General features: G+C 43.3%; 1 protein-coding gene across 1 annotated transcript in view; it reads right to left on the bottom strand.

Annotated features, from left to right (window-relative positions):
• tspan4a (tetraspanin 4a) overlaps positions 1–27205 on the bottom strand; it is a 47334-nt gene that overhangs the window by 5617 nt on the left and 14512 nt on the right. Inside the window, exons 3-4 of the mRNA XM_012817248.3 lie at positions 14145–14336; positions 7483–7557 (exon numbers count right to left, since the gene is read on the bottom strand). Of these exons, the coding sequence (XP_012672702.1) occupies positions 7483–7557; positions 14145–14336 (267 nt within the window). The remainder of the gene's footprint in view (positions 1–7482; positions 7558–14144; positions 14337–27205) is intronic.

The raw sequence follows: 27205 nt of genomic DNA, 5'->3' as shown, positions 1-27205 counted from the left end.
GGAGGCTTTCATAAACGGGAGCTAGGAAGACAAAAGCCTGGTGTGGCAGCTGGAATTCTTTCAAACCCCCGCAACCTATACATCAAACCGGGACTTAGAACCTCTATAAACTACGCCCACCTCCAGACTTCTATCAGAATACAGATACAGAGACGGATGCTTTTGTTGGTTGAACATATACAGATACAGATACAGATAATGATGTCTCTGTACAACTCTAGTGTCAGAAAGCTGCTGTGTGTGGCATGAATAACACGCCGGTGTTGTCAATCAAAGAACCCTCATCCCTTTGTTCACTCGACATCAACAGATGTGCTCCTGCACACCTCATCATCCTCGCACTTGAGACTGCATGTCATACCTCTGATGCTGAGATTGGGTGACTGCCTTCTACCTTCTAAAGGCTACAGGAAATATGATTATGATATATGGATATGGTCCATGCATGTCTTATTTCCAGACAATTGCATGCATAACAGCACTAACCTTGCAGACCTACTTATCATATGTTCCTTGTTTTCTTTATAAAAGATCAATGCTTTTCCTCCTCATTGTCATAGCTGTGCTTCATTGATGATAACTGATTAGAGACTCATTTTTTCACTGATGTGCCAATCCATTCTTCCCTCGGCTACCATATCACTACTCCTACGTACACAGTCTAGCTGTCTCTTCATACAATGAGTACACACAGTTACTGTATGTTCCGGTCAAGGTTTTTAAACAAGCTTTACTCACAGTATTTTATTAAAAAATACATGTTCAGCCATTTCAGTTTTAAGATAGTTGTGCCGTATTTTACTTTGGGAGGGAAGTATAGTCTCATAGACAACACAATGAGGATTTATATAAAGCAAACCAAATATGTCAACTGGATGTGTACAGAGATGTCGAATCTGTCCATCTGTATTCGGATAGAAGACCACAAGTTGGCATGGTGCATAAGTCACGTTATATTGGGCAAATGTCATATTTTCTAACCTAACATTTATTGGCAAAGTAATTGTTCAATTGGTCTTCAAAGCAATAACACATTTCTATTTTTATTTTTTACTAAACTAGCTAAGTTTTATGAACTGTCTGAAATGACTAGTTAGTAAAATGGGCATTTTTATCTTGCTGCCATCGTCAATTATATGAATTGATTTGAAGAAACAATGGCTGACGCACAGATATGTCAATCATCATGCTGACTTTTATCTGAATCACAAGGAGCAATTTCGCTTGGAAGAAATCTGTTTCCATCACATTATTTCTGATTTCTCGAAAAACATATTCAGAGTCAAGTACATGTCAACAACTACAGTTATATTCATTCAGTCCACCATGAAAGAAAAGTCCTTGGAAAATGCAGTCTTGCCACAAAAGAAAAATGCACTACACTGAATGGATAGATGCTTAAAGTGTCGCCTGTTTTGTATTTACACAGAGACTTTTCTTGTTGCTGACAGTCTACGAATCTGTCTCTACATAATTTTACCCCAGTGCCAGTGCCAGTACATCAATTTGTACAAAGGCATCTTTCAATGTAGCAACTGACATATTTGCAAGACTAGTGAAATTTTAATTCTCTCATTTCTTTCACCATATTTGAACCAGTTTGTTGATAATATTTCAATATCTTTTAGGTTGTGTGCACCTCTCTTTTAGTAATGCATATTCCTAACCATGTATATATCTATCTATACCCAAATATCTTATATGAGCCTCAGAAGAGGGATCATATCTAACTGTTTGCCAAAATAACCACAGGCCTCATTATTACCCTGCAACCTGTAACTCCGCAAACAGCAACAGTAACTTATACACATCACTGCACACACATATGATGATGAAATGTATACATTTCCCCATGGGTTTTCTACTAATAGACCAATTCTCTATAAGTCTCTAAGGCTCGGGCCTTTGAGTAATCAACATCTCTTTTACCGAATTTGTCCAGCATGCAACAAAGGGAATCTGGCAAAGTAAAGGTGACTGCCTTCAGTCCGCCCAAAGGCAGCTTAATGGAGTAGATATTATTAGCTTATTAGGCCTGTTCACACCAACTGCCTTCAATAATTAACACAACTAACATATTTATCTCCAAAAGAAATGGGTGAGTGTATCTGTCGCCCTCAATTTTACATTTTGTTTGCAATCTTTTCATGCATTTACAAAAATTACATTTCAAGTTGTAAGACTCGCTTTTTCTTTTAATTACATTTTTGGATGGCCTGGCAAAAAACACAATTTTATTACAGCAATACTTTTGACCTTTCCTTGCCAAGGTTCAGTTAATCTACCTGAATTGCAATGGCAAAATTGCTGTGACCTTCTGCTTTTCAGAATGAATGAACTGAAAATGGAGACTTGTAGTGTCGTAACGTAGGATACAACTTACTACAACACTGGATTCTTTTTTTTCTAAACTGCTACAAACATATCGATTCCAATACTTGACACCTTGCTCACTGGGCAAAGCGTTAGGTTACAATAACATTTGTACCAAACGATGCCCCCTAACTTTCAAAACAAGGGTAAGAGAGACCGCATCTACACGCCTGTGTAATCAATCAATCAGATTGATTCTCATCATTGACCAGGCTCACTGTAGTTACAGAGGGATAGGCGATTGATTGGTTCCTCTTGCCGTCTGGGGAGGGCTGTGGCAGTGACGCCGCCACTCCACCGGGACCCCTGCGGGCTCCTGCTAAGACGGATCACCCCCTCCAGTAAATCACTACTGTTTGCAACCCACTCAAACACTGCTCAAGTGTGAGCTGAATTATACATTGGCCTCTACCTCCTACCCTGAGGCCATGTCTTCGATGGGGTGGGTTGAGTACAGATCCCCCCCCCCCCCCCCCCCCACCCGCCATGGCCCTGGGTTCATCTCAGTGAGTGTCACTCCTACGTGTCCACTCAAGTGAGGCCTGCCATTAACACTCTAACTAACGCTCTCATATGAAAGAACAGCCAGGCCATTAGCTTATGCTTATGAAAGGAATGAAAGTGATCTAAGGCGTCTGGAAATTAGCACTGCAGCCGTTAAACCATTAATCACCCTGCGTACATATTGCAGTGTGTTTCAGCTCTTTAATATTACCCCATCTCTCCGTGAAGCTCTCACAGGGGCCGCGGATGATAGATCATTAAAGATTGACCCGCTTTTGGAGAACACACTGGTGACTTCAATGGTGTGTGTGTGTGTGTGTGTGTGTGTGTGTGTGTGTGTAGAGAGGAAGAGAGAGAGTGAGAGAGAGAGAGAGAGAGAGAGAGAGAGAGAGAGAGAGAGAGAGAGAGAGAGAGAGAGAGCGCAGGCTGCGTGTGGTGTTAGATTCAAGTCAATGCAAGACTGCTGTGTCTCCCAGTCTACCAGGCAAGGCATTGCCATTAATTATTCAAAGCGGCAGAGAGACACCAAGGAAATGAATACAGTAAGGCAAATGTAAGAGATGGCTGAGTGACTGAAGAAGAGGACGGAAGGTGAGAGGGAAGGAAGGAAGGAGGGAGGGAGGGAGGGAGTAAAGAGAAAAGATGATGATGATGATGCAAAGAGAGGGATGAAGATAAAGGGTAAATGCAACAAATAGATGTTTTAAACCAACAAATCAGAGCTTATACCAAGAGGATTTGCCTCCATCCGTGTGATAGAACAGCCGGGCTGCATTTCACGGTGAAGTAGTCATTGCTCATGAAAGGCTGGTTGGGGAAATCATGCAAACATCTGCATTAAATAAAACAACACATCAGGACCCTTCATATCTCCAATCAATTACTATCAGTGCAGGCTGTTCTCTGTCTTCTCTGATGCACAGAGCATGAGGCACAGTTTCAAATTAATCATTGCCCCTCTGCTGCATCTCTATCTGAGCAATGGCTCCTGAAGTCCCAGACCACAAATAAAACTTTGTAAAATGGTGGGCACATCTCTCTTCAAATCTCAACTGCTACTGGCTGGCTTGCTGCCTGGCATGGTTCCATAGTGCAGGCACATCTATATAAAGCCGCGTAGGGTTGGGAGCGTAGGTGACTTGACACGTTCCTATGTATTGGTTTCTATCTCAGAGCCATTTATGGAAAAGAAAGCAAGTTTTGGTAAGAGGAACAGAGAGAAAAGCTAACAGAAGAAAGAAAACCTCAGAAAAGAAAGAGTTCAGAGATGAATGCCTGTTTCACCATCTGTGCCATCATGAGCTACACTGTGCTCAAGGATGGCAGTGGGATGGAGACAAAAGGAGCGGGTTGAAAAGGGACTGCAGAGGAGTGGAGAAAAAAATGAGGCAGCAGTTTCCATGCTCCTCAACCTCTCTCTCTCTCTCTCTCTCTCTCTCTCTCTCTCTCTCCCAGCGGCTCTGACCTTGAGCTGATTCACACCGTCAGAGTCAACATGTCCTCCCCACCCAGGGGAGCAGAGGAAGACGAGAGGGAGAGAGAGAGAGAGAGAGAGAGAGAGAGAGAGAGAGAGAGAGAGAGACTCCTCCTGCAGACCATGTGCTCATTTATTACTTGTTTCTTTCACTGTCTGGTGTTGTGTTATTTATCTTGTTATCTGTGTTTTTCTGTCTATCTGTTCACACTGGTGATGTTAAGTATCATGGCATTAAAGTGTACAGAATGGTAAAATATCTGGCAGAAGGAGAAAGAGAGGGGGAGAGAGAGAGAGAGACAAAATGAATTAATGTATTATATATTAGCATTTCTGAAATCCTTAAATTCCGTGTATTCAAAAAGAACTAGCAAGGAAAAAGGAGAATTTCAGATATCGATCTGTATCTATTATAAAAAAGGACTATTATGCATTTTGTGCGTGTTGTTGCTTCAATGTAACAAAAAAGAACTGAATTATTTTGCACTTGGTAATAGGCAGGGAGTTAGTTTACCTCTTAAAATTGCCAGAGCATGTGAAAGTAAAATATTCAACTTTATTGACACTGGAAAAAATAAAATATTGTTGCTCTGGTTTCCATGGGTAAAAGAGTGGTGCTTTTGATTCCTATTTTCCCAAAGAAGGAACCATGAAGAGCCACCTACAGTAGATGCCTTAGGAGGCTTGGCATCTCATAGCATAAGATAGCTAGAGGCTTTACATTTGGATGGACATCTGGTTAACCAATCATCCCTTTATCAACTCTGTGTTCAGTCTGTCGGTTCTTTGAAGGCCAATTAGAGTGAAGTCTAATGTGCCCAGTTCTGCTGAATTCTGACATGTGTGAGGTCTTTTTTTCAGTCACGCGCCACGCGTGAGTGAAAAAAAGACCTCACACATGTCAGAGGAGGCATACGCTAGTTCCAAACTTCCAGAGATAAAACAGGCATCAAATGGAAGACTGGCCCCTGATCAAAAGGACTGAGTTTCATAACATTGCTTTTAGTTTAATTGCTTCATTTTGAATGTTCTCATTTGTTGTTTTATTTGACAGGAAATATTCAAATACTACACAACATTTACTCCCCTAGCACAGAGAATGTATTCATCAAGAAGGGAAAGTTTCTCTGACCAGAGATGTCCTACAGCAAAGAAAATGATCTGATCTGATCAACTGAAGTGATGTTCTATGAACCCCAGTGGCAAGGGATAGAAATGAGCAAAATGGTTATACCATGCATCCTGTATCATTTCTTTCCACATTAAAGGTGTCATTTTATGTCTGTCATGCTCCATCTTCCATCTTCTGGTGCTGAAGGCATATGGTCCACACAATTTTGGCATATTTGTATTTGGATGTTTCAGGTGGTTATGTAAGGTGAATACATCTTCCAACCTATTCCCAGTACCCATTCAGACTGAACAGCCACGAATTTAGCAAACTGATCAACATTCTTGGACATACTGCATCTGCAGGTTATGAATAAACACAGCAAGCCTCTGGAGTCTCCACTGAACAAAAAAAGAAGTCTCTTTAAGTTGCAAACACAAACACTGCTAAGAATCCTACTGGCAGGCTTGGCAAGAATGCGGTTGTGACACACAGTGCATGTATGAATGTACATACATGAATGTGTTTCTCTCCTGAAATTGGGACAAAACAAGACCATGTTCACATCGGGGAGACTCATGCCTGATTCCTGGCTCTTTGATTGGGAGTATGACCCTCCTCCGTCTGCCTGCTGTTCAGATGCTGCCGCTGGGGCGGTGGAGGAGCTCGCCGTGAATCTCCGTATTTACCGCAGTCAAGGCATGTCCCAGAGGAATTTCCCATCCATGCCTCTGGCGGCAAAGAGCCTGCTAATTAGCTCGCACTCTCAGCCTACAGCTAAAACAGATGGCAAATGCATCCACTTCTTTAAAAGCCACACATGAAGACGCTGAAAACGCCCAAGATGGTGGTATTATTTTAGTGCTGGTGGGCTCAGGGGAGATCTAGACAGGCGCGTATGTCACGAGAGGGGTGTCTGCAAAGTGTGGCTGTGGAGGTATGGAGGTCTAACAAACTGAAATCAAGTGTGACATAACACATCACGATGCTCCAACCTTGATCTTACAGTATGGAGACATGAGAGGGCTGGCTGGCTGGGGTGGAATGCATTAAACATGGTCGCTGAACAAGCAGGCTCAAAGGAGGGACCCGTGCTTCGGATAGATACCCCCGTGATTGATATGGAGTTTATCAGAGGTCTTTTAAGTTTGACATGCCTTTGATAAAAACAGACAGCCAATTTGGAACGGCATGACTGTGAATGCACCTGCAGTCTTTTCAGAAGTGGCTCGAAACAAACAATCTCCTTAAGCTGACAAGCCGTGAGTAAACACACGTGATAAACAAATAAAGAGGTTTTTTTGGGAATGTGACATCTTCAGCTCGAGGTGTTGTTTTACTTTAGTTTGCGTGTCGCAGTATTCGGTGAAGCACAGCGCTTGTTTCAGTGAACAGAGACACATACAGTGGTGGGGGGGAGACGCTTACAGCGGTGGCTGGCTTTTGCAAGTATGTCATGGTGTAATGTACTGTATCTGTCAGGGATTGTAGGAGGCCTCAATAAAATGGTGCGAAACTGCAAAACACAGCTTTATAAATAGGATTGTCATATATTAATATTAATGGCGTTCCCATATTGAAAAGCACAGTCTGTGCTCCTTCTTTGAATGCATTCCCCAAAACAAGCTCTAATCAATCAAATATACATTGGCTTCAATTTAAAAATCCCAGCATCTAAATAAAATGTCTATAAATAAGGGCACTGAAATAATGTCAGCTGGCCTGGTTTCCCCTCAGAAGATCCCGCTATGAATCAGCTCTGAGCAAGACTCATGAATTCAGGATGAGACACATTAAACACATTCAGCAATCCAAGGTCAGGCATGGAGATGGATACCCATAGCAGGGTCAGGTCCAACGGCTCCTGTCTCTGGGAGAATTTGAATACAGTGCGAGTTGGAATAATAAAGGAGATTGTAGGATTTAATGACATCATAATATTACTGTGCTTCATGAACAAGGGCTTGACAGGCAAAGTGATAAAAAAGGAAGCATTAATAGAAGTAAATAATTAACTCACCTCATCTTGATAGGCGAAGAAGAGGATGATGAACAGAATCTCCAAAAAGAAGATCAGGAGAAGCAAAATGAAGAACTGCAGAGAGAGAGAGAGAGAGAGAGAGACAGAGAGAGACAGAGAGAGAGAGAGAGAGAGAGAGAGAGAGAGAGATGGTGAGTGGATGAGAAAGTAAAGGTACAGGAGCTATATAAGGGGGAGTGAGAGATGGGAGGGACACTGAATTCTTTTCTATCAGTCAACACCAATATTTATGACTGGCAGAGCAAATCAGTGACAAGAGAAGGGGGGCAAGTGGTTAGTGATGAATCGCTTCACCTTCAACTAGCCTCTCTCTGGCCCCGTATTTCAGCCTGTCCTCTCGGCCCTCCCGCCTGTCTCTCTCTCTCTCGCTGGGTGACAACGCTGCACTGTCATTCATCTTTACCTTTGCACTTCTCATAAGTGCCCAGGACAACTATTTCACATTTTCTGCCAGCCACTCTGGAAGAATAAATCATCTTTCCCCTCTTCTACCATAACATCTGTCTCTTGCATCCCACCAATCGCAGAGACTGAGACACTGACAGGGAAGCCGTCACAGGGGACAGACAAATAAATAGGAAGGAAGACTGAGAAGCACGGTATGAAAACAGGAGGGGGGGGGGGGGGAGGAGGGAGAGAAAGCAGCAGTTACTGCACAGATCGGCAAGATCGTTTGAAACTTGTCAAAATTCTTGCTGTAGTCGGGATTTAGCTTCATGCCAGTAACTCTCCTCCCAATACATTGAAAAGCAAGGGGTTGCCAGGGTCTGATGAGAGTCCTCTCCCAGGGCCCTTGACAGTAACCATTAGAGGCAGAGACAAAAGAAGAGGGATTTATGATGAGAACTCATAAAGTGCCAGGCTGCTGACTGAACTCAGCCCGCATACAGTATTCCTGTCTTTTATGTGCAGCGCTGCATGGCGCCATTATTCAGAAAACACATAATATGTTGCTTTGATTGCATGCTGTGAATGCTCTTTGTTTATGAGTGTGCAACCAAACAGGGTTATTACAACCATACAACAGGGAACAAATAGTTTGGGCCGAACAGCAAGTGGTGAGTTATTGTAAATACTGTACGGTTGCTTCTCCTCTGGTGAAGAGCAAGTGGTGAGTTATTGTAAATACTGTACGGTTGCTTCTCCTCTGGTGAAGAGCAAGTGGTGAGTTATTGTAATTACTGTACGGTTGCTTCTCCTCTGCATTAGTGAGTTTGTGGGCGCCAGCACTCATGTTGCACTCATGAGGATTTTCCTTCTGTTATACTTTGATTACACCGCCTCTTTGGTTCATCTCTACCTCGCTCTCTCCTTGTCTCTCTCTCCCTCTCTTTCTCTCTCTCTGTCTCGCTTTCCTCCTACTCTCCCTCACCTCTCATCACTCTTCATCAGTGATACTAAAGTTTCATGTTCCAGGGGCCTCCTCACAATCACCGTAGCAAAGCCTCCATCCGGTTAAGACACTCAGGAGAGCCGGCCTCCATCGTTAAAATTGAGGGAGTGACCTAAATACTGTCCTTAACAAGTAAACATGGCTTCCCCCCAGAGGGATGACGGAATATTTTATCATAAATATCGCAACGCGGCCTGGACTCGCTACAGGCGATAACCTCCTGCAAGGTGATTTCACCTGCTCTCTGCTCCGGACCGCTGGCAGAGAGACTGCTCAGGATGCAAGCGAAGATTTAGATTGATTTTGGAGGGGGCTTCCTCATGGTCAATTGCTTCTCCAATAAATATGATTCATGGCCTCATTGTGATCATGGGGATTTTTTTGGGGGGAGGGGGGGGTTCGATATAATGAGTTTAGGATGATTAAACATGCACCTACAGGAATACGACCATGCATATGAATTTAGGATTCACTCAGCGGGGTTTAAATGGCAGAGCTCAGTGGAGCTCAGGAAGCATTGCCACTCATTTAGCTTCCTTTTCTCCTTGTTCATGCACAAGTATCAAACAATATTTAATTTCATTCTATTCTAGTCCTTTGGACTAAGATGCATATGCCTATTGAAATGCCTTCTCTTTTTTAGGAAGAGGCCTGATTTAAGTAAACTATAAATCTCTTTCTTGACAAACAACACATAGCTCACCGGGGATTTGAATTACTTTCGAAATGTGTAATGTACAAACACAGATCCGAACATTAGTGCTATTATCTTTTTCCAGACTTCCAAATGACTAAGTACATAAATGGATAAAACCACATACCAGCACTACTGGGTGACGAGTGTCTTAAGTCAGTTTATATGATGAAATACATTCAATATGAAAACAGCAACACAGAGTGTAAACCAGCCATACATGTTTGGAATCATTTTAAGCTCTCACTATGTGTGCTTGCCTTAATCCTGCACAAAACGTGTGTGCACCCACATGTAGCTTAATTCCGACTCTGAATAGTGATGAAAGATTCATGACATTTTTGAGAGGTGTGATTAGATTCCTTATTTGCGCTATGTGTGCCAGCATGGATGCAATCTGCCTTTAGCGTGGATCGATGCCTTGGCAGGGGAGAGCACAACAGGAATGAATATAATTAAAGTCTTGGACGAATCAATTCCGAGGAATTTATCTCTTCGGTATGACTTCTGTTCCCTTCAAAAAAAAGATGGATGCGACATTGTGCGAGAGGGTGCAACAAGATCAACTTGTAATAAAGATATCAATACCCACTGGGATTGCATGAGGACCCCGTGCAACAGATATGTGCCTTTTGATATTTAACTTCTCATGATGGAAAACCACCGATATTCTAGCCATGTTTGGCATGTCTGCCTTCATGGTAGACGTGTCTTGTCTCGATGAGTGGCTTTGCGACCTCCAACCTCACACATCAGTCGATCCAGATTAAGTGTGAGGGTAATTTCAAGGCTCGCCGATCTCTGTCAGGGCAGACACTCCATTTCTGAGGCTGGACAGAGACTGGGTCAATAGGTGGATGCAGCAAACAATCATGGATTAGCTAAGCTCACTAGTCCATCATTCTGCAAGTTATTAGGCACGACCTTTAACCCACGGGGTCAATGTCTGCACATCCCTTGACCTGGAAGCTCACTTAAGCCATGTAAAATGGTAACACCATAGGCATTCGTCAGACATAAATAAAAACATAAACGCTGTGATAATGGAGGATAATGGCATGTAAGGATGACCTGGCACACTTGCACAGAATGGTGGACATCACGCAGCAGGTGAATGGCAGGGACAGTCAAACAGACTAGGAAAGAAAAATGCGGTGGACAGAAACCAAATACTAGATGGCTAGGGGCTTCTGAAGTCAAGGAATGGAGTTGCATCAATGATGATTTTAAAGGAATTTTGGAAGGATGGAATCTCCTGGGTAAGGCACTCTACAATTATGGCATGGAAAGATGTGGAGTTTATCAGAAAGCTAGGAAGGAAAAGCAAGGTCAACCAAATCAAGATGACAGGTTGAAATAGAACACTAGATTCAAGAGAGGAGGAGCAGATGGAGAACAGAAGGTATTAGTGTACTGCAGGCAGAGGTGAAGACTGCCTATGCTGGGGAGGGCGGAGATCCTCAGATGAAGAAGGAAGAAAAAAGAACAAGCTAGGGCTACATTCTACAATGATCCATTTAAGTTTGTGAAGTCTTCATTCACTCAAGGGGGAAACGGGCAGATTGAGAGTTGAAAGAATGGAAGAGTATCTTCTGGAAGAGTATCTTCAACGGGTACATACTGACAATCACAGGCAAGTGGAACTGGCAGTCATTCCTTCAGTTGGAGAGTGTCTTCTTTATGTGGAAGTTAAAATCTTCTTTAGTGTGGTAGCACGGAGATTGGTCTCCTATTTGAAGGCAAATGGCTTGATAGATATTTCTGGATATTTCAGGATTTTCTTGATATTTGGAACCTATTGTAGCATGATTTGGCATCAAATGCAGGCATCAAGGACAGAAGGCAGAGACCCTGTGTGCTATTTTTGGACCTTGCTAAAGCCTTTGGATTGGTGCCACATAGTCTATTGTAGAGGACATTCAGTTACTTTTAGGTCCCTGAGAAGGTTTCAGCATTAGTCATATTTTGAGAATATTCAGTTGTGCTTTAACACAAGTAACTACACCACATCCTGTTGGTTGGCATCTAAATTGTTTTTTGGTGGGAAAAGGCTGCAGGATGGCACCTGGTTACCTCCCAGACGATGATCTGATGACGCTGATAACAACCGCTCCATGTACCCGCTGGCTGTTGCGACAGCCTGAAATAGGCATGGATGAAAGTGAAACCTAACAAATGTAGAAGTGTCTCTCTCGGTACAGGAAAACTGGTGGAAGGAAGGTTTTATATTTATCGTGAGGGGATTCCTTCTATTGTAGAAAAAACGGTGAAGAGTTTAGGCAGGTGGTAGGTGGCTCCACATTGAGTGACCGATGACAGGTCGAAGAGCTTAGAGAATGAATCGTTTAGAGTATCAGCACTATTGAGAAGACCTATTTGCCTGGTAAACTGAAATTGTGGTGCTTTGACTGTGTATGGAGTTGCTATTTCAGAAGTGGAGACATTTGAGAGAGCCATGAATAAGGCAGTTATGAAAGGGTTTGAAGTACTTTAGCTTTGTATGGAAAAGGAATTTTTGAGTTACCAATGCCCACTTTGGTGGAGTTCAAATGTGCACCAGCATGGAGATGACATTGCCACAGTCTAAGGATCCAGGAGTCAAGAACACTGTTCCAATGGGGGAAAAACGGAAGAAGTGGAATCCACGAGAAGCTGTTCCACATGCACAAGGTGCATTACAGCATACGGATATCATTGGGCAGGTACAGAGGGGAAGACAGGGGTTGGGGCTAGGTAACAGTTGGAAAACATGGGGTAAGTCTACATTGCCAGAGAGGAGGCAGATGGTAACTAGCTTTGTTCACGAGTAAGAAGAAGAAACTAGACGGGCAGCTCAAGCAAAGCAAGGGCAGTGGATGGACTGGCATGGTGTTGAGACGAGGAAGATCAGCTGGAGGCTATGAATGCTAATCGCATTAAATTCATGTTTGGAGTCCTCCCAAGTCATTGGGTAAGTGAAGATGGAAGCTGCAAGTCTGGCTCATTAAAACATATTCTGTCTGTTTGTAAAACTACCTTAAACAAGGGTCCCTACTGTACACGTGGAAACATAATCAGGTTTTTAAATCATTTGCGTGTTTGTTAGAATAAACAAGTCAACGTTAACTCTTTGCTGGTTATAGACAGGGACAATAGAATGTATTATGTGCAAGAGGGGCAGAAAAGTGGACCCCAGGCATGTACAAACAGTACTGGCAAATGGGCCAAACTAAACCATTGTCAGATTGCTGGCTAAAATCAGGAGGCAAGTTCAGGTTCCACAGTGTACTGTTGTGACTGCTCTGAGACCAGCATGGTGTTGTATTCTGTGTGCGAGCGCATTGTTTACTTTAAGCCGGAGAATCAATCATTTCAGTTAATTAAAGTGGAACTTTAGTGTATCTGTTGTTGTCCCTGGTATTGACATGTGTCCTAACCCGTCGTGAGTATGGAGGGAGGAGGGTCTGGGATGCCAGACACACACCACTGTTGAGCTTTCTGGCGGTGTTGTGGATCTAATTCGTCGAAACACTGACAGAGGAAGGTGCCCACTTGACAACAGTGAAATAATGACGAAGGCACCTTTGTTGTTGTTGTAGTTGGTAAGTTTGGCTAAGTATCGGAATGATGGTTGAGGTGCACCCCGTTGTTATAATACTTAGGCTAGGTTGTTGGGTACGAGTACTTCGGTCTTTGGCCACTGTGGGAGGTCTTCAACGCATAGCACAAGGAATTTAACCTAATAAATAAATATATGTTCCTGTGTGTAACTAACTAATGAGTAGGAGATGGGGAAAATAAGAATTAAGGCGTTACCCGGTAGGCGGTAGACTCTGTGAAAACTTGTCATCAAGCAAATGTCTCTGATTAGTTTGAATCGCTCCCAGAACCTTTTTAAATATGTACAGCTCTTTCATACTCAAATAATCTTTTTGAAATCTATGAGTGCCCTAATTAAAACAGTCTCGGCTAATAGTACTGACACTTTACCGAAGTGGCAAAGAGCAGAATGAAAATGTCACATCTCATGCTAATTATAAAGCCTGTCTAAAGCAATCATTTACAGGTTGCCTCCCAGGAGGGTATAACGAGAAGCCCTGCTGTTCATCTAGATCAGATGGCTTTGCACACTTTTCTAAGTGACAAGAGGTGGGAAAAAAGAAAATTATCAAGTCAGTACCTTACAACAGGCTCTTATGTGTATTTGCTAGGTGTTCTCTCCACTTCACAGACATTTACAGACATTTGCACCCACTTAGATGGTTTGTAGAAAAGCCCCCACATTTACAGGCGCATCAGGCTTTGTCAGCTATCTTTGTGTCCACGTGCTACATCTAAATAGGATTGCAGCAGTCATGCAGAGGTAACTAGTATCTGACAGCACCATCTTTAAACCTTCTCTCAACTGCACGCTCTATTAGCTTCAGAATGATTGGGTGTTGAATGGAGGCTGAGATGAGGCTGTTTATTGGTTTACACTCACCGGTCCATTTTGGACAGAACTTATTGAACTGGTAAGCTTACAGTGTGGCTGCACTGCTCAGGGTACACTCTCAGTTCAAGGACAGCACTTACACTCAACAACAGTGGTCGGCTTTCTTTCACAGCTCCGATGCATCCCAGGCAACCAATCACCATGATGATGGTCCCCACGGCGACGAGGAGGTTGGCAGCAGAGAGGGAGGGCAGTGAGGAGGAGAGGGTGGCAAAGTTTCCCTGGGTCACTGACAGCCACACCCCCACGCCCAGTATCCCACAGCCCCCGAGCTGCCCAGACAGAGACATATAGAGGGAGAAAGAGAAAGTGAGAGAAGAAGGGAAAGAGGAGGAAGAAGTTTGTCACAACCTCAATCTTCACACAATCAAAGTTAGATCAACTAAATTCATATCATCATGCATGACACACAAACACTTCCTTAAGAGAGAAGCTAGAATGAAAGGCATGGCAGAAATGTGATGAAATGCATCAAAATTCTTAAAACTATTGCATTCATGTTGTGACGGCAGATGACATTCTTCTTATTTTCATTATGTGTTTTTTTTTTTTGGTGCATAAGTTGTTCAAATATGGATGCATTCTTTAGAAATGGTCACGTGTGTATGTGTTTGTGTCTGGCTTTGTGGAGGAGGGATTATAAATAATATACTACAAAATAACCCAAAAATAAATAGCCCTCCAAAATTCCTGAAAAAAGCCTGAAGGAACATTTTTGTCATGTTTTTTGACAGTCTGGCCGAATGAGTGGAGAGGGGAAAGAAAGAGACAAGTGGAAAGAAGGATGGATGGCATATGAAATGATGAATCAGCCAGTGCCTTAGGTTACACCGAAATCTGTCAAAAGAATCGCTCTTCCTGCGTCACTTTTCATTACTCACACCCTTTTCTTCATTCTTAGGCACGTGTATGATTCCCTTAGACCTGTGAACCGCGTCAGCAAGACATTCTACACGGAGGCTTCACACTCTTTTCACGAAACTCATTTGCAAACCGTCGCTCTGGATAGAAGAAGAGTCAATGATAGGAAAGCCTCTGGCTACGGCAGACTCCTTCTAGAAAATACTGCGGCGAAGTCACCGAGCTCATTATCTTCCTGAAAACAAAGCCAGAGCTTTATGAGCTCATTTCCCATTGAGCGATAAAGTGGCCTCACCTCGTCACCACACAGCAGAAATCTGCTCCAGGTGAATGGCCAGCTGAGGAAAGTCAACACAAACCTCCGCACGGCAAGCAGTGCTATTGTGAAGCGGTAGCATATTAAATCATTAAAGTCATATAAAAAGTGAATTCAAAGACGCAGGTTTCGCATTTGTTGCTAATTCAATACCAGAGAGGCTTAATGAGGAAACTCGCGCTCTGTGGCTTAGCCATTAGCAGCGTCAGAGCAAAAACTGGGACATACATTAAGTGGAGGAGGCTGCATTTCACTAGGCTGAGAAGAAGTGGTAGAGGGCACACAAAAAGCATTACAGGTGGTGAGGGATTTCGGAAACTTCATCGCATGATTAAATACAAATTAATTGTAAAAGCACTTTGATGTGATTTTGCATGCACTTAATATACATTTTATACAGTAGCATAGCATCATTTCCATTTTCATACATCACAGAAGCAGGATGGTGCACGTAACCGAAACCTTGAACTCGTTGAGTGCTGCTTCAACATGGCCAAATGTAATTCTGCGCCTTGCATTATTGATGCTGTTGTATATATCCTTGCTGATGTAACTGACTCACTTCTGTAAATTTACAAATGTAGGGTAAATATCTGCTACATACAGCTACATGATGCTTACTTAATCTCTTACTGACAACTGTTAAAAGCATTATTAAACATTCATAAAGGCTTATTTCAACTGCTGTCAGTTTTCATTAAGGCTCTTTTAGTCCAGTTACTGTAGATGGTCAAATTGTGATTATATTTATTTTAAATGATTTAACGTTTGCTTACATAAGATTATACTCTTGACACTTTTTGGGTGGACATAATATAGCCCATTAAGACAAATTACCTATTATAAATATCAGGGTGGGGTCAACTCCCTGAATTAACTTTACTTCGGATGTTACCAATAATCGTATGGCATTAATCCTAAAAGGTCCACAAATATATAATATGTAATGTTCAAAAGAATATCTGTAATTTAATGATCATCATTGCTTTATTAGCCCCTTTTAAACTAAATAAGTTAATTAATAAAATAAAGCCGCCATCTATATCAGTTATTAAATTATGGTGTCGTCTGCTATAAGTAGTCATAGAAATCTTATAAGCTTCAAAACAAGCTCCACTTTACTCTCCCATATGCTCATGAAAATATCATCAACAGGAAATATGAAATCTGTATCACTCTGGAGCCAGAGCAGAAATGACTTTAATCTGTCATTCCACTATCATTCCATGTTCAGTAGTCGGACATGTTTCACCACTAAGTGCCACAATGCTTCAGCTGCTTGGAAAAGCCTCAGGTAGAATGTGAAGGTCGACACCAGAACTGTGTCACATAGCCACACTGAGCCACTAAACTCAGCTGTCATAAGGTGCCGTGGTATTTCCGAACCATGAGGTGTCATTATTATAACCTTATGTCAACAAAAACGAACATGAGTTAACAAGGGTGATATGTCAAAAATGACATTTCAGTTGACATAAAAGCAACTGTTATGACAGCTGACACTAGTGTGTGTATAGGTGCACTAATATTGCTCACAAAGTTAACAGCTGTTAACAAACTGGATGCAATATTAACAGGTCTATTTCAGCCTCAGTATAGAGAAATGATGTTGGCACACACCAGGGCACGCTGTCCACCCGTCACTAAAACACCAAAGCTACCTAGCCACTAAAACACTCTATATCAGGGGTCTTCAACCTTTTTCAGCCCAAGGACCCCTTGGCTGAGAGAGACACTGAGCAGGGACCCCCACCCCCGCCGCCCCAAATTTAGGCCTGATATTCATATATTTTATCTGGAACTAAGTATCAGACACACACACACACACACACACAAACACAAACACACTCCCCTACACGTGTTTGAACATAATGATACATAATTTGTAACACACAACTCGTTTCAATTTATTCTGTTTATAATTTTATGATTTTTTTTTCTCCCTTACAGTTAGCCATTACTCTGTATTCAATGAGGGGGGGACAAAGAATTGAGTAGCTTGAGAAGCTTAAGTATGGATGAAATATCTCATGATCTAGTGAGAGGCCTGACGTTTGACAATTCATCACTCATGTCTTTGGCAACAAGATTCTCCCTATGAAGCATTCAGTGAGTCACACATGGCTCTTACACCGTCTGTGCACATCGCGACACATTTTGGCCAGGGTATATCATGTTCACGGAAAAAATTGTCGATCACTTTGAAAGTCTCTGAACTCTTCTGTACGTCCATGCAGCTGCTTACAGAATATAAATTCCTCCTGCATCTCATTTTGGTAGACAACCACACAAACGCTAAAAACACAGGGTCGTTTGACATGTCTGTGGATTCATCTAATTGTAGTGCAAAATAATCTGCTTTCGGGAGTTTCGCGACTAGTTGTGCCCTCACATCAGCTGCCAATTCATCAATTGAAAGGGGGGAAAAAAGCAAAGGGATGCTTTTCATTTTTTTTCACGTACTCCTCCTTCCCAAACGTTGTTTTTCACATATTACTAGCTGCTGGCAATATTAAACTTTACGCAATTATGTATGGCGTTTTGGTCTGAGCGACACGTAATGCAACTTGATAAGAGGGTTTTAAAGCTAGCTCGCCAACTGTGGCTGATTGTCTGCTGGCCCTCAAAAGATTTTAAACGGGAAATATTAAATGTTTGTTTCTTTCAAGTGAGCATGGGTTGTCTCTAAGTCTACGTGTCGTTGCAGCTTTGATGGCTTCATACTTTCGTTTGATAGCACGGGAGAGCAAACCACGCACACTGGTAGTTTGTCACCATCGGTCTCTTTGTAGGTGAAGCCAAACTTCAGATAATTATTTGAATATTTACGTGTTTTCTTCAGTTTGCGTTTTTGGGTATTAAGGCATGTTGGCATCCTCTGAAGGTAGATCATCTGAACCGCCATCAGTGCTGTATGACGTGGAGCTTTCGTTCCGAGAAATTACAAAACTTTTAAATTGTATGGTTATGGCAGGTAACGTGTTTTGGCACCAGATAGCTAAATGTAGCTAAAAGTGCATATGTTGCCATGGTAATCAAATGATCGCGTGAAGATTCATGGGTAGCCTATGTATTATTTTATAAACGAATAGAAAGCAATTGTTACGATCTGTTTATGTTTATGTAGCCTATTGGACGTTTTTAATTTTTGGAAGAGGGAAAAATGCTTCAGATGAAATAATTTGGCGGACCCCCTGCAGTACCTCCGCGGACCCCCTGGGGGTCGCGGACCCCCGGTTGAAGACCCCTGCTCTATATGATCAGAAGACTAGTGGATGTGACCAGCTAGAGCATTCTCTACTTGTTCTTCCATAACAGGGCCGGCGCTATAGGGGGGGATGAGATGCAGTCGCACTCGGGGACCCAAAAACAATCACATGAGTCACGACATTAGGCAAGCTCTCTGTGTTTGCGCTGCAAAATAAATAAATTCTGTGCTTTAATGCAGGGGCAATAAACGTGGCTATCTAAATCACAGTATTAACAATCTCTTGTGCCTATTCCAGTGACTTCATTGTTTAAGAGCACATTGGTGTCAAAACAAAATATATGCCGTCCCCTAATTAGAGCGTTACTCTCCATCAGTTCTGAGATAATGTTGGTTTCGAGTGTCTTAAAACACATACTAAAACAAATTTTGTTTTCACTTCCTTGCTTAAAGTACAGTCATCTGTATCTTCTGAGGATAGCAACCTCCAAGGCAGCACATGTGCAACAGTACTGACTCAAACAGTGCAAGAGAAAATGGCCACTGTGTTTCAGTATATTAATGTAAGGGGGGGGGGGGGGGGGGGGGGGGGCTGACAGGTCACACCAGCCATGTACCATAACAAGCTCATCATGCAGCTCCATACAAAGCTGTAGAGTGTTCTTTAAAAGGAACACACACACACCATTCAATCTCCTCTTCACTAACATTGGCACTACACCTGACACCATAAGCCAGTTTGGTAAACTTTATCCCACATACGGTATACAGAGAACAGTAGCCAATGTGTCGGCACAGAAATAAATTAAGAATTAAGTGTTCAGCTTTTCACAGTGTGAGGACTGTTAAGAGTCACAATTATGATGAATACGAGGGGCTGTGGCAGCAGAGTTCGTCCCTCATCATTAATTGAAATGTACATATGTGAGCACAAAGTCCTTTGTCCCGAGCAGATCAGGATGAAGCAAAAGAAGCTGGTAATGTGTGCCCATTAAGTCAATTGTGCACTCCTCTCTCCTGCAGTGTTTAATTCATATGGCCATGCGTATGGCTCATAAATAAATGATCATGGTACAGGGTTCCTGCCTCAGAGGGTGTTCAGGAGGACCTGTCAGCAGTACGGGGAAAGAACAAGCAAAAAACAGGACTGTGCTGCTTGTCAGTGACAGGCTTTTAAGTCGCCACCAACAGGAACCTTAGCCTTTAAAGATGCAGTTCTGCGATTCGGTTCCGCGAAAGGTTGTTATTTGTGAGCTCAACAGCTAATGAAATCACACCCTTCCTTTCCATGCTCCTCAAGCCTTGTGTTAATTGGCTGAGATTGTTTGTTTCCCACTTACAGAGCCAGCGCAAACACTGAACGTACAGTAAGAGGACTGAGAGGAGCAATGTGCAGAATTTCACAAAAAAGTGTATGAGATGAGAATTGTGGACCTCACCTTTAAAGTATATTGCGGAATGGAAATCCCCTCTCTCTTCCTCCTCTTTGCGTTTCTGTTTTTTTTTAGGCTACACACACTACTGTATTGAGAAAAAAAATCTTCAAACGTGCACAGTATTGTGTGCTGTGGTATTCTGCACTTCCCAATTACTTTTCATATTCCTCCCTTTACACAAAAGGCTCTGTTATCTGAAACACTGCAAGAAGCGGCAGCCCAAACTATAAATAAACCTAGTCTTTAGAAAGAGGGGGTATTGAGGGGAGGAAACTGAGAAAAGGGGTGGGTAGTTAATGTCAAGGTGTGTGTGTGTGTGTGTGGGGGGGGGGGGGGGGGGGGGGGGCGGAAGGGAAGGGAAAGAAATATACTTCACATGTAATCAATAATCATTTGATCTCTAGAGGGGCATCACAGGCAATATCATGATCCCTCCCATCTCTTCCTTTCTCTCATCCTCATCTCTCTCTCTCTCTCTCTCTCTCACACACACACACACACACACACACACACACACACACACTTAAAGACACGTTTTGTATTTGTAAGAGTGGCAATTTCTCCTCTTTCTCATGCATACTCACACACACACACACACAAACACACAAACACACACACACACACACACACACTATCACCCTTTAGTTACTCTAAAGATTTGACCTGCATTTGAGTCAAAATAATATGATCAACCTAGCTGACAGCTATAATAGTGTCATACTGAAATGCTTGGATATCTATAATAAGCAATTATTATGCTGGACTGCAGTGTGGGAGGAAAGGAGATCTCTCTAATATTAGGGGACAATGAGTCTCAGCTGAATTACATTCTCACAGAGTGATTGTCAGTCCTGGGGCATAAGCACAGCGCAGCTAGTGTTCCTTTGAGAGCAGTGTGTGTGCTTAAGCGACAAAAGAACCAACAATTATTTAAGCTTTTTAACGCACTGAGGGCACAAACTCATGGTCACCCTGATAGAGTGGAAGTGTGTGGGTGTGTGACTGTGTGTGTGTGTAGGTATGTATGTGGGTTGTGTTGTGTTGTATGTGTTAACTGCAAAAGCATTTATAAATGCAAAAGCATTTTTAAATAAATTTGATGCAGGGACTAATGCAATCTTAAACATGTGCTTTTCCTCTCATTATGTGATGTGTTCCGGCGCATCTTTCTCTAAAATCTCTGTTAAATGATGCAACCTCTTAAGGCTTCTTGCTGGATGCTCGCTGGAGCTCAGGCTCTGTACGCCGCTACAACACCTACAACTCCAAACCTAGATTGGTTCCAGCTCACTGAATGAATGCCTCTGACTTCTCCCCTAAATCCACGTGCTTGGTGGCTCCACATAGTACATCCCTGGTTACGTCAGGCCTTGTTGTTCAGTAGAGGCTTGGGTTGGTCGCCAAGATGCACAATCACAAATGCCTCTGACAAAACAGAGACTGTGGCTGCCACCTTTTTTTCTCCCCACTGCATCCCCCCCCCCCCCCCCACAACCGCCTACCTCCATCATACGCTTTCGCTCCATCATTTCCCACCTCAATAATCTCAGGTCCTCACTGCTTTCCCTGAATGTCAAATCTGTCCGCACACCCAGCTGAATGGCGAATCCTTCTCCCAGCGGCTGCATAGGGATGTGGAGTACTTATGGGGTTAGGGATTATCCCGGTGGGTCCCAGCCAGCGCCGCGCCGCGCGCAGGGGGCACGGATGAGTCAGAGAGAGTCTGTTCATTTCATCCCATCGCAGGTAATGAGTCCGCCTTTGTGCTTTGTGCTGAATCAATTCAGCTGTGTTCTACAGCACACCAGAACAAAGTGGATCTGCATGATGAATGGGACGCTCTCATTCAGTGGGAAGCGCGGATAATGTAATCCCGACGTTCGCATTGTCCATGTTTCTAATGATACATGCGCACAGCACGCCACGGAGTCTCCCAGTATGGATCTAAATATCAGAGGTGGGTAAGGGGTGGAGGGGTGTCAAGAAGATGACTTTGAAGGCACGTGCTCAACTATGAATGCCAGAGGCCAAAGCAGCAGGTCTGTGGAGGTATTTGCATCCGTGAGTCAGACACTGACTCCTGCATCAGTGATGAGCTCTTAGCACCTTGAATGGAATGAGATTGGGAAGTGATCGTTTCTCGATATTTAGTAGTTTGTGCAGCAAGCCACTCATCATCGCCGTAATTCAGTAAGCTGCTCTGGGGCTGTTTTGTCGAAAATGCTGCCGAGCCTTTCGATGAGTGGAGCAAGCCGCTGTTTTTTTTCCACTGGTTGCTGGAAGACATTTTTGATTAATGAATGAATGCTTGTTAGGAGATAGGGTTTATGAATCATCCAATCTGGCTCTATTCGTAGATTCTCTCCACAGTCCTCCTGCTGTTCCTACACCTGCTCCACCGGTCCTCTCTCCCACATCCCCCACCTCGCTCCTTCTCTCTCTCCTTCTCTCTCTCCTTCTCTCTCTCTGTATCTCCTTCTTCCTCCAAATCAGTCGGCTATTCTGGCATTCCACTCACACCTCATGGCGTTTACCGGCGTGTCCGCCGACGCTCAGACGCCGCTGTGCCCTGCGTTACCATTAAGACCCTGGTAATTCGTTTAGCTGAGTGCACGTCGCGCACATGTGTGTGTGTGTGTGTGTGTTTGTCTTCCCAATTCGGGTCACCTCTGGTCCCCTGGGCCGCCCCCGTGCCGCAGCCGCAGCGAGGCAGCTGTCTGTGGACTGCGACAGTCCCATGCTATCAGTCACTCGGAGCAGACCGAAAGCCTGCTGCTGCCACGCTATGCCAACCGATGCCGCCTTTTAAGCTGTTTCTCCATTTCTTTACCTCTCACTGGTTTAAGCCTCTCAGCTTAGTCTTTTTCTTCTCTGACGTCTTGCTCTTTCTCCATCCTTATTTTTTCCCTCCGCCCTTGTTTTGTTTCCTGTTTGTCAACCCAACCTTGCCCCCTGTCTTGGCTGCCTCAGTGATAATGAGACACTGATCTGGGCCAGTGTATCCCTTTGTTCACACATGACGGCACCCGACTCTCCGGACTGTTTAAGACTAATTTATGGATCAGATGAGCTGATATGAGCAGAGAGAGAGAGAGAGAGAGAGAGAGAGAGAAGGTTGGAAGGATGCACGAGGACAAAACTAGCCATGCTTGTCTCATAGCCAATGCTACGAAGAGCAAGAAAATGAGACCATTGATTTTAATTATTTTTGTCTCCCTACTGAAAGCCTAACTGTCAGCTTCATGTGGTGTTATATATACACAGGCCAGAGTAAACTAGTTGTCATTCAGAATGAAAATTAATTTTATGATAATCAGCGCACTTGTGATGCAAAGGTGATTGTTGTCAGCAGTGTGCCACAGTTGAATACCAAAAATATCTGCTCACACTTAACCATTGGCTGCTCATATACTGAGTGGATGCGGCCACGGCATTCTAAATGAGATAACAAATGCCTTAATACATATGTAAACATGGTGACAGCCTGCCAGTTTTAGCTTTGCTTTTGCAATCATCACTATTCCAGCATTTAATTGCCTCCCAACCTCAAAATTCAAAACTCTATTCCCTTTTGATGCTGAAAGTCCTTGGTGTTTTCCACATGAAACACTCCACAGCCTCTTAGCACACTAAATCGCGTAGCCAGTGGTGTCTCAGAGTTGTTCTGCTGACTTAGATGCTATTTTTAATCAACATTGATCCCTTTTCACTACTGCAGTGATAAGAGACTGCTCTGGCATCCGGATCTCTCCGGAAGAAAAAAAAATCCCAGGCTGCCCAGAGCTCCTTTCTGCTGGGGATCAATGTCACTCAGTTGTTTATTTACCAGGATGGAGAGCAGGCTGCTCGCTATCAACTCTGCTGAATATGATATGGTCTATAAAATTTAACTCGTTTCTGCAAGATTCAACACTGACAGGATATATGGGGGCAGGGACCGAGAGGCGTATGTAGATCTCTCATGTGAGCCGTGATAGGTGGGGGGTGGGGGGGGGGGGGGGGGGGGGGGGATTTTAAAAATGTGTGGTGACAGAGCATCTCACTGCTGCAACAATGTCACAGGACCAGCGTGGTGCATGGTCGCCATCGCGACCCACATGGATTACAGATGTTAGAGATCTTGGCTCAGTGTGTGTTTATCACAGTGAACATAGCGAGGTGATTTATATATATAATTACAATATGCAAATAATTGTATTTTTCTTATTCAATACGAATAAATATTACAACTATATATGGACATGTTTGTAGAGGTGTAGATCTACTTGCAGATTGATTTGCACCATTACAGAAAAGCTAATGGTCCTGTATAGCACTTCCTTATCCAATCACATCAGAACATTAAGAGTCAAGGCATCTTTGGTTCGCGCTCGATGAGGCGCTGTTGAAAGATGCCCCAAGGACGCTCGGCACAGCTGAAACACGGTGAGATTAAGCTGCATCCTGTGCATGTTCTTAAACCGCCACTAGATTCTTCTGCCTTCAGCACGGGCTCATTCGCACAGACTGGAGGACACTGTCATTTTTCATACATTGTTGGTGAATTTGTTTGTTTTCTGCACGCACCATCTGGAACATCCTTTAGGCATCCAGAGCCTGTGGCACCCAATATGTTGCCTGGGTGGTTTGAGGCAGCTCTACTGTTATTGGCTGCCAGTGCTGGCAAACAGGTTACAGACTACGCCGTGATGACCAACCAAAACATCCGAGAACAAGACATCAAGCCTGCGTCAGCCTTTCACCCCACCAACCCCGACGACCCCACACACAAACACAAACACAGCACTCACTGAAAGAAGGATTCACAATGCTCTGCAATGAATGCCATTAATGACATTGCTTTTGATGATGACAATATGTAACCAGGCTGTGTCACCAGATCTAATGATCAACCAAACAGTGAGCGTTTAGACAAGAAGTCTTCAAGATCAAAGTCGCAGCTGGACAGAGTACTTTCATTGAGATTGTTCAATGAAAGGGGATTTAATAACAATTTAATTCTGTCAGTGGCACTTGTGTTCATCTTTTTTTGCCCGGTTTCTATGTGTTATGTCGTGTGCTTCCTGCCCAAAAGCTAAAGGTTCACAGAGAGCCACCCATTTATGTAGGTGGATATAACGGGTGAGTCACTCTGCTTCACCAGATCACAGTACAGTAGCAGGTCAACAAAGCTTATGAACACCTTTCTCTGTCCAAGCTTGCTAGTTCTGAAAGCTAGTAAAGGTGACAAGGAGACAGACCATGAAACTCACTGCCTGAAGGCACAGTAAATCTTGGTCTAACAGTGCTTTCATCGTTTTTTTTTTTTAAATCTCATTCGAGACTTGTACATAGTTTAGGAATTTGAAAAATAACTCTGCAGCACCCATTTCAAAATTGTATGAAAAATGCCTTCAATAGTGTATTCAGTCGATTGATGTCTGATAAAATAAATGTATCAGTGTCAATGTGCTGTTAAGATGTCCCCCCTTCACGCTCTTTGGCTCCATTCTTCAAACTTGTCAAGGTAAAAGATTTGCCACAGACTAAATGGGGGGTAGGTGAAATTATTTATATGTTATTCAGGTCCAATGATTTAAAACGCCTAAAATTAGGTTTTAATGTTACGGAGCTTCTTAGAGCTTTTAGTGGGAGCACTGAAATACTTTTAAGGTGCTTTAGAGTGAGACGTGGATAGGTCTCCAGGGGAAACACGAGAGTCATTTGGATTTCAATGTAATCCGTGTGCAGCATAATGTCTGAAAGAGAACATCGCAATTTAGAGAAGAAAACAACCCTCGCAGGATGTGCTGCAACCGTGTGCTGTTCTTCTGTATAACACTAAGAAAATGTCTGCTTTTAATCCAAACGTTTTTTTTGGGGAAAAACTAAGCTTTAACAGAACCTTTGTACTAGCTTCTAAATATGCCAGAGATCTGGCATTGTCCCAGTTCCTTGTCAAAGACCAGAGGAGCACCAAACATAATGCAGCCTCTGCTTTGGGTGCTGAGCAACAGCGTCATTATTGTTGGGAGGAAATATTGAAGAAAACATTGCCAGATAACCCCCACCAACACAGCAATACAATCTTTCATGGGACAGAAGTGATCGACCAGAAATGCCACAACAGAATTGATCTCGGTAAATCAAGGGGGGCACAACCTGCCTTTGGTTGCTCAATATGTGCTTACGGAGCTTGTTGACTGCTGGGCTTTGACCCACTTAAGGAGACAAGTAAACATGAACATTCATGGATAGAACTTCACACTTGATCTATCTCCACCCCTCCACTCCATTTCCCTCTTTGTTATGATGTTTATGTATCCTTTTCTTTCCCTCTCTCCCACCCCTCACCTTTTAGTTCTCTCTCTCTTTCTCTCCACACACACACCACCAGGTTCCTCCGTGTGAAAATGCCAACTCCGCATTAACGAGCCTAATTACACAGTGACATTAATTGAGTGCCTGATTGGAAGCTCTCTGGGACACGATGTGGGCCTGCTGTTAGCTGTGCGATTAGCGCAAAGCATTAGCACCGAGAACCCGCAGATATTTTGGGGACATTGTTGCTGCAATTCCACAGTTAAGGAATTTATACCCCATTCAGAGATTTGTCACCGGCTGTAGGAAATGGTGGCTTTATCTCCCTCTCTCTGTTTCCCGCTGTCTGTCGGTTCGGTAGCTCATCTGGAAATGACTGATACCCACGTGTCCAGTTCAGCAGGAGTTCGACCACTCCAGGCTACATGCCTCCCTCTGGTCAGATAGTGAGAGTGTTAAATATTTATAATGAATTGAGGCCTCAGAGGAGTTCAATGTCTACTGTACGACATGGAAAGAAGAAAAACACAAGACCTGAGAGTGTTATGCTAATCCAAGCAAGGGAAAGTTCCCAGAGATCCAGACCTCTGAGGCTGGTATATCACTGGGGCTATGGCAGTGTGACGATCACATTCCTATTAAAATGTCACCTTTTTCAAGCACTAATATATTTAGTGCACCCAGGTAGGTGAAAATAAGTATGGTTGATGTGTATGTGGGTGTTTGTTTATGTCTTCATCAGGGTATGAGTGTGTGTGTGAGTGTGTGTGAGTGCGTGTGTGTGTGTGTGTGTGTGTGTGTGTGTGTGTGTGTGTGTGTGTGTGAGTGCGTGCGCGTGTTCACATGCGAATAAGAGGACTAATTCATTTCCTGCTGTTTTGAAAGGGGCATCCTGCCTAGTCTGTGTACTTGGCCCAAATTCAGCTTATTAACAGGCTATGAGGTAGTGTCACATGCATCAACACTAATCTGGGAGAGATGGTCATAATTCCCATGATTTAACCAACCACCCCTCTCTTT

This window comes from Clupea harengus, chromosome 6 (genome assembly GCF_900700415.2).
Source record: "Clupea harengus chromosome 6, Ch_v2.0.2, whole genome shotgun sequence".
NCBI lineage: Eukaryota > Metazoa > Chordata > Actinopteri > Clupeiformes > Clupeidae > Clupea > Clupea harengus.
The sequence above is the reverse complement of the archived record's forward strand: the minus strand, read 5'-3'. Positions and strand labels throughout refer to the sequence as shown.